Source organism: Plecotus auritus (genome assembly GCF_963455305.1).
Source record: "Plecotus auritus genome assembly, chromosome: 2".
Classification (NCBI taxonomy): domain Eukaryota; kingdom Metazoa; phylum Chordata; class Mammalia; order Chiroptera; family Vespertilionidae; genus Plecotus; species Plecotus auritus.
Genome location: NC_137771.1, coordinates 111343126 through 111356937, shown reverse-complemented (window position 1 = coordinate 111356937; position 13812 = coordinate 111343126). Strand labels below are relative to the sequence as shown.

Genomic DNA, 13812 nt, shown 5'->3' with positions numbered 1-13812 from the left:
CTAAAACAACTTGTAGATGATGCCAGATGATGAGGCACTATGTGCAGCAGTGATGTAAATCTGACACATTTGTTGAAGTAGAAATAGCTAGAGCACTGTTCAGTGACAGATGGAAATTGAACCAGACTCTTTGCTTTCCTTTTTGGGGAAGCATGCTGAGTAATGAATAAACTCTAACTCTAGATAATAAGGCACAGCCCTCCAGGTCTATCAGAAAACAGATCTGTAGGACTGTAATGTCCATGGAAAAATTAGAGATGTTTTACAGTGGGGGTTGGGATGGGAAATGGTTTCCATGGCCAACTTTGAGAAACACCTCCCTCTTGAAGTTGTACAATGCTCATTTATAAATGAAAGATGCTGACAAGTCCTATAGGTAAGAAGCCTGTTTAATACAGCTGTCCCTATATTTTCCTGAATGATTGACACAATCCCCATCACCCTCATGCAGAAAAGTGGCTGGTAGGGAACACTAATTGGGAAACTGTACAAAGTTTAAAATCAGTTCTTAATTTTATTGTGAGTCTCTGCTTCAACCACTTTAGACCAAGGATAAATGGTTAACAAGAAGTGAGCCACACTTTGCTTTTTTGTATCCTGTTTTCTATGTAGAGACAGAGTCATTGCATACCCACACGTATCAGAGAGCAGAGCACAGAACTTTGTGTTCAGCTACTTATCACTAACCAGCAGTGGAATTCTCTGAGAATTGGCAGAAAGTAAACAAAATAAAATGAAAGAAAATTAACTTGGATTCATCTAGGGCTGACTTTGGAGCAGCCAGTGAATTGCCATTGTTTTCCATAGATCACAATTTTTTTTTTAATGTTCATATTATGACTGGACTGTGAAATCATGAAATAATTTGGAGATGGAAACTTTGGACCCAAATAAAGCAATAAAGTGCATGTTAAGATATAAGTGCTTTTAATGATGGAGATAATTATAATTGACTAGAGCCCTAGTGCACAAAATTCGTGCATGGGGGAGTGTCCCTCAGCCCAGCCTGCACCCTCTCCAATCTGGGATCCCTCTCACAATCCAGGACTGCTGGCTCCCAACTGCTTGCCTGCCTGCCTGCCTCATTGCCCCTAACCGCTTCTGCCTGCCAGCCTGATCACCCCCTAACCACTCCCCTGCCAACCTGATCGACGCCTAACTGCTCCCCTGCTGGCCCGATTGCCCCTAACTGCCCTTCCCTGCTGACCTGGTCACCCCTAACTGCTCTCCCTTGCTAGCCTGGTCACCCATAACTGCCCTCCCCTACCGGCCTGGTCACCCCTAACTGCCCTCCCCTGCCAGCCTGGTCACCCCCAACTGCCCTCCCCTGCAGGCCTTGTCCCTTGCAACTGCCCTCCCCTGCTGGTCTGATCACCCACAACTGCCCTTCCCTGCCAGCCATCTTGTGGTGGCCATCTTGTGTCCACTTGGGGGTAGCCACCTTGTGTGTTGGAGTGATAGTCAATTTGCATATTACCTCTTCATTATATAGGATTGAAGCCTGGAATTCTTTTACTATGTAAAATGCGATACACAAAATAAGTAAAACAGAGTCTCCTTCCCACACTGCCATGTTCATTATCACCTACTAGTATCTGTAAACTTCACAAGTGTTTCACCTTTTTCTCTTTTTCTCATATTTCCATCTTCTACTCTCACATATACACCCATCAAATGATTTCTCTTTTGTCCTTAATTCCTTTCCTTCCTGCCTTTCACTGCGGCTTTTTGGGGACAAAAAAGAAATAAGACAAGAGCATTCAGTTATTCCAAGATACCTGTTCAAAGCTGGAAGAAAGCAAATTAACCATAAGTATAATTTGGTAGTGATATATCAAAAAGAAAAAAAAAAAAACTAGTTCAAAAATTATTAGGCTGTGCCGAGACCGGTTTGGCTCAGTGGATAGAGTGTTGGCCTGCAGACTGAGGGGTCCCGGGTTCGATTCCGGTCAAGGGCATGTACCTTGGTTGCGGGCACATCCCCAGTGGGGGATGTGCAGGAGGCAGCTGATCGATGTTTCTCTCTCATTGATGTTTCTAGCTCTCTATCTCTCTCCTCTCTGTAAAATATCAATAAAATATATTTTTTTAAAAAATTATTAGGCTGTATCATCCCTTTAGTCTTGACCTTTCGGTATCTCATAAATAAATACCATCCAAATTTGACAGAAGTAAACTGCAAAATTCCCACAACAGCAATCTGACAAAAATATCATATTTATTTGATGTCAAAAAGTAGCATTTCTTAGCTGTTTAATAAAATAGGAATTATTAACAAAAGTAAATGTTGACTTGTACCCAGACACCTCATCCACACTCAAGGTCTCAGAGTTCATTTGCATGTCAGTGACTTTACTGTTAGATGGAAATGCCTCAACCTGGAAAGTGTTTTTAATGTAGTTATATTTAATTTGCTTAAACATGTATTTTTATATTGAAACTATATATATTAATGTTGATATTATATATCAATATTTTATGTTGATTATGTATTCAATGCCTTTTTCTATTGTTTATCCCCAGGAAGCAAGTAACTTGGATAAAAGCGCAACAAAAGCAGAGAGTGCTTGGCTCTTCCAAAGGTGGTATGGTTTTGACCACAGGTATCCTTTGACAAAGATGACCCAGGGCTGCTGCCTGCAGAGGTTAATCCAACACTTACCAGTGAGATGTACACTCCTGCTCCCCCAGGAATACAGAAAAAGGTAAAGTGAATTCACCACTAAATTTACCAGAAGCAGTAATTTCAGAAATGGAAAAGCTGTATAGTCCATATTTAGGTGTTGCAAGAGGCTAAAGTGAAATTTCCGAGTCCAGTATTTCCTAGTGTCAGATGATAAAATCATGGAGGACCTATCTGTTTTATTGTCTTTCCCTTTGTGAAGATCTTACCTGTGGTCCAGTTTGACAGAGACCAGATAAAGCTCCTTTTCCTTCTCCCAGGAACCCACTCGAGTGCTTTCGTCAATGCAGTAAATAATGGAGTGGGCAGGGCAATGGGTGGGCCAAGGAGAAAAATACTTCTGGTCATTATAAAATAGCACTATATGATTTTCCAGGCAGACTTGAGTAAACTTTTCCCAGTGAAGGGCAATTTTAAAATTGTAGAAATCAGTGTAAACACAGTGGCTCAGATATATCTGCTAGGTCACTCACAGGGCTGAGCCAGGCCTGAGAGTCCCTGCCAGTGTGAGCTGCAGGAAGCAATCCATCCCTAATTCCATGCAAAAGCACTGCCAAAGAAAGGCAAGGACTGCACTGAAAACTGAATGTGTTGGGTCTTTATAATTAGTTTCCCATGGTCACAAATCCCTCCTCCTCCAGGGAGAAAATGTCAGTCACTGGGTGATTTTAAAGCAACTCAGCAATGATTAAAGCCACAAGAGATCAGTGAGAGAGGAAGAAGAATTAAGAACAGAGAAAAGAAATTCAAAGAATAATATGAAAAAGAGATAAAAATGGAACAGGGAGAGGAGGCAAGAGAAATACAGAAAATTCACAGTAGAAAGGAAAGGAAAGCAACTTAGAAGAATGACTGTGTAGAAAATAAGTAAGAATGAAGTAAAGAGAAGCCAGTTGAAATTGCAGAGACAAGCAAAAATAAAACAAGGTGAGAATTAGAAAACAATTCTGAAAAAGTAAAACATTCCAAGAATTACAAAATGGGGATGTGGAAAGTAGAGGTTTTCTGAGGATGTGGTTTTATTTTTCCATAGCTCTGTTATCTGTACTCAGGTATCTTGCCTTGCTCAATCTTGAGCTTTTATGGACAATGCAGGTTGCTTCCACCTTAACAGCAGTCCCTTTTGGCCATCAACTATCATTTGGAGGTTCTGATATCTCATCAACTACCCAAGGCCTTCCCAGTGGAAGCTGGTTCTTACAAGGTTATGCTAGGTTATGTGCCTGGTTGATTTCTCTTCTGGAAACATAATTTCCCCTGCCCTTATTTAAAGTATCTGATAATCAAATTTGTACAAAGTTTAAAAAATATGACTAAAGAGTATACATAAAGGCTGCCTGGTTATGACAATATGTATAATAAGAAATTGGTAACTTGGAAATGAGATAAAAGATGTTTTTGTTCAAATTCTGACTGTGCTGTGAGGAAGGCTTTATAATGAAGGAAAAATTAAAGGAGAAAAGTGACTTTAAAGAGAAAATGAAAGTGGAACCCACCCAAATGTTAAACTGAGAGCAATGGCACTAAACTCAGATGCCTAGTTCTTATCTCACTTTTCAGCAGGGATTTATTTCCATATCGTTGTGGACAGACTAGCAAAAAATCAAAGCGGATTTACACTCTCAGTGACATCTGTTTTCATGGTAATTGTCCTCCTGTGAACTCATTCTAGAAAGTGCAGTGCTATCTCATTACACAAATGTGTCTTTACTTAGACAACAGCCTACTAACATCCTAATGGCGCTCCAAATGCAGCCCAGAGAGCATCAAACATACGTTTCCACTTGGTGGCCTCTTGATATAGTTGTAATTTTAGAGACAAATAATCCACCTGACATTGTGTTGGTATATTATTGTCCACCTAGAACTTAGGTGATGTGCCCCATGAATCTCACAGGTAAGCTATGCTGGCCCCGCCTGTGGAGGGATGACCCTCCCACCCCAGGGTCAGGTTGCCTGGCCCAGCCAAAAAGAAATGGTTGTGATGCTGAAAGAAATTGATTATGCAGTTTGGAGCTGCTCAAGTTTCATTTCAGTACAATTGCATCATGTAAGTGAGGCATCATAACAATTACTGACAAGAAAAAAAAAGAATAAATAAGTCTTCATATGCACCTGTATCAAACAGAGCTGATAGAAGCTACATATATGCAAATATATACATGCAAGCATATATATGCATATGTACACACCTATACACACATATATACAAAACATGCATATATACATATACCCATACATACATGCAAAAACATTTTTTTTCAAGGAATTGACCTGTGATTGTGGACCTGGCCAGTGCAGAATCTATAGGCTGGGTCAGCAGGCTGGCATTTGTTGGTCAGGACCTAATGCTGCAGCCTTGAGGCAGAGCATCTTCCTCAGGGAAACTTCAGTTATGCTTTAAAGGCCTCCTGTCTGATTGGATGAGGCCACCCACATTACAGAGGATATCTTCTGTATTTAAAGTGGGCTGATGGCAGATGTTAGCTCAACTACAGAATTCTGACTCAGATTAGGATCTGATTTAATAACTGGGTTGTCAAGCCAAGTTGACACCTAAAACTAACAATCACAGTACTCATTTCACAGTCAATGTATGTCTAATATTCAGATCCAAGAATAGAAAAAGACTGTCTAAATGCACCATCATTATCAAAAAAACAAGCCACTGTTGCTCACCTAGTTTTGTTTTTTACAATTAATATACACGTACACTTCCATAACAATTTTCCAAAACTACAGGAGAATAAAAGTAATAAAAATTAACATTTGAAGAGAATGGAGAGTGGATAAGTACTATGTGGAGTGTTTTAGACTTACTGTTCATTTCACCTCCAAAGCTCAGTAGAGTATAAGGCAGCACAAACAGACTGCTGTTTGTGTTGGCCTCTACTAAACAAACCTGGCTCCCTGTTCCAGAGCACTGTTGAAAGCCTATGGGGCCAAAATTTATGATTAATTAAGATTTCAACATTATTCAATGTGAGCAGCAGTCCTAAGGCTTGCAGTGCAAATGAGACATTGAAAAAGGGGAGAGGAGAAAGGGAATGGTTACTGAGCACCAGCACCTGCCATTGGGGTCATTATTTCACTTAATTCTCATAATCACTCTTTGTTTTATTTAATTCTTACAAGCACCCTTTTGATGGTGAAAGAAGCAAATCTTCAAAGAATTAACTTTCTTAAAGGTCCATAGCTCGTGTCAATTCCGAGATTCAAGCTCATATTTGTTTCATTTTAAAGTCCATTAGTGCACTTAAATGAACTTAATCATGATAACTCTAGGTCTATGATACCCTATCTACATGTAAACCCCACCCTGCATGTTCAGAAAGTCACCTTACATCAATGAATAATCAGGACTGATCGCATGTGCAGTGCAGAGCTCACATCTCAAACACTTCTGAAGATCTATAGAGTGATAAAGTCGGGGTCATTGTTGGTCACCACAAGAACAACACCATAAAGTAGCCCCAAGTTCTTAAGTCAGGCCCTTGATTTTTCAGGGGCAGAAAGTTAATATGCCAAAGACTCCAAGAATGGCTTAGTTTTATGGAGATGACACTAGCCAAACTAAAGGAGGCACAAGTATAAACCAGACACTGGATTCCTAAATCATATATATTCCCATGCCCAACCATGGGGAGGTTCAGGTTCCAATGTGGTCCCTACTGTCCCTCCAACCCCCTTTCTTGCTCTCGCTCCCTGGCCTTCCTGAGACACACCAAGTACAACCCTGCTTCCAGGCCTTTGTACTGGCTCTTCCCTCAGACATTCACATACCTCCTCCTACACTTCTTCCATTCAACTTGTCAGTGAGACCCTCCTGGCTCCATACTTAAATTAGCAGTCCCAACAGGAGCACTCTTTACCCTTCCCCTGATTCATTTTTTACCATAACAGTTATCACCATCTGACACAATATGTACTTTATTTGTTTTAATAATCTCCTCTAACCAGGATATATGCTTTCTGGAAACAGGGATTTGGGTTTGTGTTCATTCATTGGTGTGTCCTCAAGGCATAGAACAATTGTTGGCACATAAGTGAACACTCAGTAAATGTTTTTTGAATGAATGAATGAATGAATGAATGAAGCAAACAATATTTGCTATCCAGAGCACCTTCATTCTAGACATTGATATAGCTGAAAAATCCCATTGATTATCTGAGGTTGCTAAATGAGTGTGAAAGCAGAGCAAGGCTAGATATAATCTTAGTGTTTTTACCCCGGTTGCCCTTTGGCACTCATAGGGCACACTCCATGTAGACATCCACCCGCCCCAGCCTCAGTGTCCCTCTCCCTAGGCAGGGACATCCAGATCACTGACCTCCAACAGTTGGTCCATCCTTCCTTAGGTTTCATTGGTACATTCAAGCCTGGCTCTGGCTTAGAAGCTGCTCTCTGTCTGGGTGATTTTGAATGCATCTTTTCTCACCTATCATGTGTTTGTTTTATTAATATAAAAACTCAAAATTTTAGAGGCACCTGCCATCCTTACTAAAAGTCTTTTATAATAGGAGGCTGGGAGTAGAAATTGATGCCCCTTTATTCATATTTTTAGTCATCAGGCAAATGATTTGTTTAGACTGACAGTGTTATAGCTGGTGTGGGAATCTTATGTTCTTCACAGTAACTAATGACCCTGATAGGCTGTCTGCTTCCTTCCATTCCATTGTTTATCATCCTCTCTTTATGCATTGTGTGTACATTGGTCTTACACATGTGAATGACACCAGATAAGAAAGGCCTTTGCCAAAATAAAAAAGGCAACCTAAAATAATTTGCACTTCCTGTATGCTGATATGAACTGAAAATAACGAGTTATCATGTGGTTGCCAACATTTTACTCAAGTGTGAATAAAGTGCAAAAATAACAATGGATTGGCAAGTTGACACAATAACAGAATTCCATGAAGCCACGTGGATGAACTTCCTTCCTGCCAGTGATCTGGCATGAAGTGTGCACAGAGTTGGACCAGCAGAATGCAGGCCATGCAGCATGCGTGGTGCTGCAGCCTTGAGTCCCCATTAGTCTGGTAAGCAAGGGGCAGGTACCAGCTTCTCCTGTGCCAAAGGGTAACAGGCTGGGCTGCATTCCAGGAACAGTAAACATGAACATCAGGGCAATTTAAAATGAAACTTGGGCCCAAGTGTTTAATGAATTAAAATGAAATGGCACTGTTGTTTTTAAAAAGGGGGGAATAATTCTTCCTCTTCTAAAAATTGACAGAAATCATTACATCCCACACAGTCACAATTATTTTAAATTATAGATATGAATATTGTGAGTGGTAATTTCCATTTTAGATGATGATCACAGCATTGCAGTTATTTCTTATTCTGACTGGCTGAAGCATCCATGAGTTATCTATTGGGGTATGACTGTGGCTTTGTGAATGATGAGTTTACTTCACAAAAACTCTGAGGAATGAGGAATGTTGGGTCTGTGATCTCTGTTTTACAAATGATGCAACTGAGCCCAAATAGGGAAAAGATGCATCCAAGATAACTGATACAGTGGGGCCAGCATTCATAATCAATAAAAAGCAATCTGTGTCCACCTGACGAATCCAACAGGCTTGGTTCAGTGGTCCATCCACTGATTTCTGGTAGTGTCAATATGTGTGATATTGTAAGTGGCATACAATTGGCAGTTCTATGTGATGGCTTCTTGCCATCAGAAGCTTCACCAGTCATGGGGAGGGTGTGTTTTACTTTCAGTAGCAGCAGGAGGTATAACAGAAGATGCAAGTAAGAAATACTTTGTTCAATGGATGCTTTACTGAGTGCCTACTGTGTGCCAGGCAATATACTAGTATAGTACTAAAGGTTCAGTAGCCTATGGGGTAGACATGGTTGACACTCATGAATTCTTGCTTATGTGCCTCCTTGAAATGAATCATGGCCCTAAAGCTCCTTGAAATGACATGTGGTCCTTAGGGTAAGAAAGAGAGACTCTAGCATCTCCAGAGTTTAATGAGGAGAGTTTAATTTAGGGCACCCATAAATTAAATCAGGTCACCCTCACTTGCAAAATGTAATCAGGTATCTCCACAAGTGGTTTCAGAGAGCACCCAACTTTCAAAATATTTGAAACAAGCATAATCAATCATCTTTCTAAAGACTCTCTACCCCCATGAGGGTGCACATGGCATGCAATTGCTGCCCCCAGGGAAGTTGGCTGTATGGAGGAGCAAGAATGTAGGGGCAGCAGTACAGCCACCACTCCACCCAGGTAGTTAGTCCACAGGGGATTCAGCTTCACTGCTGGTCATCCTTGTCCTCTCAGGCACTGGTGTAAGAAAGATGTTGTAGACAGCACCTAACTTAGCACCTAAGTGAAATGAAATTAAAATTCACTAAAAGAAAACACTAGCTTCCTGGATCCTTGTGTTCCCATGACTTTTTGGTGAGAACCAATGTAGGGAAATGTTCACAATATCTGGAAATATGACCTGTCTTTGTTTAGGTCATAAATTGGGTCTTTCTTGATGTCCTCTTCCATATAATGGGAATAATAAATACTATCCTTTATTTTAACTAAATCCATTGGAAAAGTTGGCTAGCTTTCTATTGATGGTAACTGGTTCACTTGCCTCTCAGAGCCAAAACATACTAAAACAGTTAAACAGTGCAGTTTTCTCAAGATTCTGTGGCCAGCATACATTGCAGTATTTCATAGCTAGACCACAACTCTCCAGAGTTCTGACAGGTGACTCAAGTATGACATTGTGAATTGTTGTCCCAACATGTTGGCCCCCCTACTGTGATTGTAAAAAATTGTGGGTCCAAAGTTGATAATGGAGTTTTCTACAATAATCCTACGATTCTATGAGTTTTTGCATCCTTGATTTGTGTGTTTTTTTTACCATAAAATTTTAATGTCCTCTCATTTCATCTTCACTTTAAGCAAACAATATGAAAATCTGAATTTATAAAAATAAAAAATCAGAAAGTAAATCCCCCTCTTCTAGAATGGATTCACAAAATAAATTCATTTAAATCCATTTTTAAAAATTCAGTTGAGCAAGTTCTCATTGCAAAGCACTATATTAGACTCTTCTCATTTGTTTACTTATACATTTATTCATCACATTTTTATCAAGAGCTACTATGTGCCAGGCACTGTCCTGGACAGTATTCTCACAACGCTTACATTTCAATCTGGTTCTGTTTTTAAGGTTCTGACTCACAGATGTCTTTCAGAAGCATGACTGTGGTATAAAGAAAGATGCACTTAGACATTTTATTTTTTGTTTTGATCAAATAGAAAAAAAAAGTTTGGTTAAGTGGTCAGAATGTATTGATTTGCTTTTGTAGCCTATCCACTACGGAGCTGTATACTTTTAGGAGAGTTATTTACCCTGTCTGTGCCTCAGTCTCTCAGCTGCAAAATGGGGATGATAGAAGTCCCTACCTCACAGTTTTGTTTTGAGGATTAAATGAGTTAACACAAACCACTTAGAACAGCACTCACTAATGTTAGCTGTATTATTACTGTTATTATCTGTTAATGTCTGCATCTCTTAGAGAAGCATCATGTAATGTGCTTAGTATTCACTGTCACATATTATCTCCCAGTGACCAAATTATTCATTATTTTGTATGCTTATAATAATTTTAGTTGTAACAGTTGTATTTTAATACTATAACAAAGTTTTCAGTCTTTATTAAAAAAAAAAAAGGTTCCACAGCCCTGCCTGGTTTGGCTCAGTGGATAGAGCATTGGCCTGTGGACTGAAGGGTCCAGGGTTCGATTCTGGTCAAGGGCACATGCCCAAGTTGTGGGCTTGACCAGTTGGGGGCATGCAGGAGACAGCCGATCAATTATTCTCTCATCATTGATGTTTCTATCACTTTTCTCCCTCTCCCTTCCTCTCTGAAATCAATAAAAATATATTAAAAATAAAAAGGTCCCACTTAGGTGGAACTTAAAATTAGACTTAATTCTTACCCTCTCATCTTGAACAAATGGATTTAGCTGGATGTTAGGTAGTTCTTTTGTGTCCCCTACTCTCCACATGCAATTGTTTTATTTATGATTTTTTAAGTTATAATCCATAGTTGCATATTTATTTTTCTTGAGATTAGACCATAGATAGCAATTTGGGCTTGACAGAGAAGTGCAGTGAACTTTCTGTCCCACATGGAAGCAGTATGAGCTTTTGATGAGAGTTACTCCTCTTGTACCTCCTCATGATAAAGGGAACCTTTCCATTGCACCTTGCAGGTGAAGCTGTGCATTGTGTCACTAGCAGTATGATGTTATATTTGAAGATTTCTGGGTCAGTATTGAGTGATTTTTATTAGAGGAAAAAAGAAAAGGATGGACAAAACTATATGTATTACCTCAATGTTGCCCGTTTTAAATTCAGTTAATATTTCTTCCCCTGGAGAAAAGGGTTTGTTTTGTTTGTTTGTTTGTTTGTTTTAATTTAAATGGCTGTTTGGTGACTCCTTCTCAACTGTAGGAGCCAAGTCATTTACAAGCTGCTAACAAATTCATGAGCTACCAGAGACACACTGCAGCAGTAGTCATGGCTGCAGGCCTCCATGGATCACCGGCAGGGCCTGAAGCAGGTGTGTTTCATGGGCCTCAGTATCTAGCCCTTGCCTGCATGTGAAGCTGTGGTAGACGCAACACAAAGCATGTGGGCAAACGTGGCTCTGCCCTAATTAAAGTTCACTGCACATGGTAGATATGGTGATGACATAGTCTCAACATATATAAAACCAGCTCACAAATAATAGTAGGCAGAGGCAAGTGTGCTGATGTTAATGGAGGGGAGATTTTTGGAGAAGCACGTACTGTTCTAGTCCTGTGGGAGAGTCTGTGCAGGAGTGGGGGTTTCCTAACGTGAATTAAACAGTGGAGATGGACGCTGAGCATTCTGAACAAAGGTGGAACCTGGAGAAGGCCCATGAAAGAGTGGCGTGAACAGCTGAGATAGCCTGTGCAGTTCAGAATTGGAAGGACGAAGAGAAAAGGGTCATCTCCAGAGGACTGTGCAGTCAGCCTTTGAAGCAAAGGGACAGAGTTCATTCCCTATACCCGGAGTAGTCAACATTCTCTTTTACTGGCATTAATTTTATATTTTTGTTTGGTGGCTCAAATGGCGAAAGGAAGAGCAATATGTCAGAGGCTAAGGAGCCTTTAGTTTCTTTTCTTTCACAGATCTGATTCATCTGGCGTGGCAGTCACTCATCAGGAACCTATGCATTTAATGCTTCCAGCATTGCATTTTAATGTCTCTTTCCCTGAATAACAGTATTTTGTTTAAATTTTCTTCAATAATTTTAACTAAATTTAGTTTTCCTACTCCCCACCACACTCATAGAAACACACAAAATATAAGTGTGTCTTCTAGCATCTTCTGAAGCCACAGAGATGTGTGGCCCCCCTCAAGATGTCAGCACCCTAATGAGGTAGAGATAGCAGCCCTCAATGCCAAGAACTAGATTAAAGTTATGAGCAAAAGTGTTATAAAAGCCACGCCGGAGTATAGCCAGCTAACCAGCTTTGGAGAATGAAGGAGACCACACAGAAATAACTTAGGAAAAGGGGATAAAAAGTAAGAATCTGTAAGGAGCTGGGCTGAGGATGTGAAGGGCTTTCTGGCAAAGGAAAGCGTGTAGGAAAAGGCATCGTCAGGGTGTAGGGTGTTTGGAAAATAGTGAGAGCTTTAGGGTGGAAAGTGAAACTGGAGAGTTTTCATGAGACAACTGGGCAGGGCTACGTGTGTCTAGTCTTACTGCCAGCAGGAGGCTTGTTCTTATAAGATAATGCACGGCCATGTGGAAGGTAGTGTGTCAGGGAGAACAATAAAATCTAAAAGGATTTTGGAGAGCAGCTCTTAAACACACCCACCAATGTAGAGGATAGAAGCACAAGAGAGCTACGCTTTTTCCAAAGGAAACAGACACATCCTCAGTTTTCTATGGACAAAAATGAGGACAGAAATGTTCTCATTCTTCTGTGAAAGAAATTTTGGACCACTCAATATGTGTCTCAAAATATAAATGTGTTAAAATATAAATGTGTCATTTCATTAACACATTGGTTCTTAACTTCCACTAACAAAAATGACCCAGTGATGTAATTGTTAGGGACTACCAGGTGTTTTCTAGTTAAAAAGCCAACTCAGTCCTTCAACTCAGCTCTGGTATTTCAGTTACCTATTCAAGGTCAGAAGCAGGAGACTTTCTGACAGCCGTTTTAACTAATCTAACAGAAAATGTTGAATTCAAGTTCACATTCAAAGAAAAAGCTGTTGTTTTGTTGTTGTTGTTGTTGTTGTTGCTAAACTGATAAACTAAATGCCACCAGCCTGCAGGCCCTGCTCAGCCTTCTGGGACAGCCTTGCTAGTGGTAGCTGATGCTGTGGGCCAGTTTTTTTCAAGCAGTGTGCCACAAGAATTTTTAAAACATGAAATGCCTGACTATTTAGTCAGGAGCACTGACCTCTTTTTCATTAGATTATTAAATAAAAAAATGACAACAGCCAACACAACAGCTGTATGGTGTGAATGAATCAAAATTATGCCTATTTTTTTGTCAGATCAGCAAAAATATATATTTTTGGTGTGTTGCAGAATTTTAGTAATTAGCTTATGTGTGCCCTGACATGGCAGAGGTTGAAAGTGGCCAATGTAGAGGATAGAAGCACAAGAGAGCTAAGCTTTTTCCAAAGGAAACAGACACATCCTCAAACCATTGCCTTTGACATCCCTTGAAGCAGTTTCCTTGGAATTCCTTGAAATCCACCAGCGTGTTGTATTTTACTGGCCTGTAAACTTGGCCAGAGTTGATTTCCACTTATGAATTCTGGCTCCTAAGCAAGTCCAGCCCTAGTCCTCTACCATGTCTGTAATAGCTGGAACAGAAAGACAGTGACTGCTGTCTCCCTTTCCCAGCAACCACGGACAGTTCTTCCCACATCCCTCACTACTGCCCAGCACTTGGATTGCAGACACTGAGCCCTTTACCTTTCCCTCACCTGCTTCATGTAGACACAGATCATGTCTGCAGCTCCCAAGAGTAGCATGCCAGCGCGGGAAACTCTGGGTGCCGAAGCAAGAGGGGCCCTACTCAGAAGCAGTTACCCACACCTTAAACAACTCCAGC

The 13812-nt window shown here is 40.4% G+C and overlaps 1 protein-coding gene across 1 annotated transcript in view; it reads left to right on the top strand.

Annotated features, from left to right (window-relative positions):
• SLC9A9 (solute carrier family 9 member A9) overlaps positions 1-13812 on the top strand; it is a gene marked incomplete at its 3' end in the record, with an annotated part of 980651 nt that overhangs the window by 831690 nt on the left and 135149 nt on the right. Inside the window, 1 exon segment of the mRNA XM_080654659.1 lies at positions 2524-2603. Coding sequence (XP_080510785.1) covers positions 2524-2603 — 80 coding nt within the window.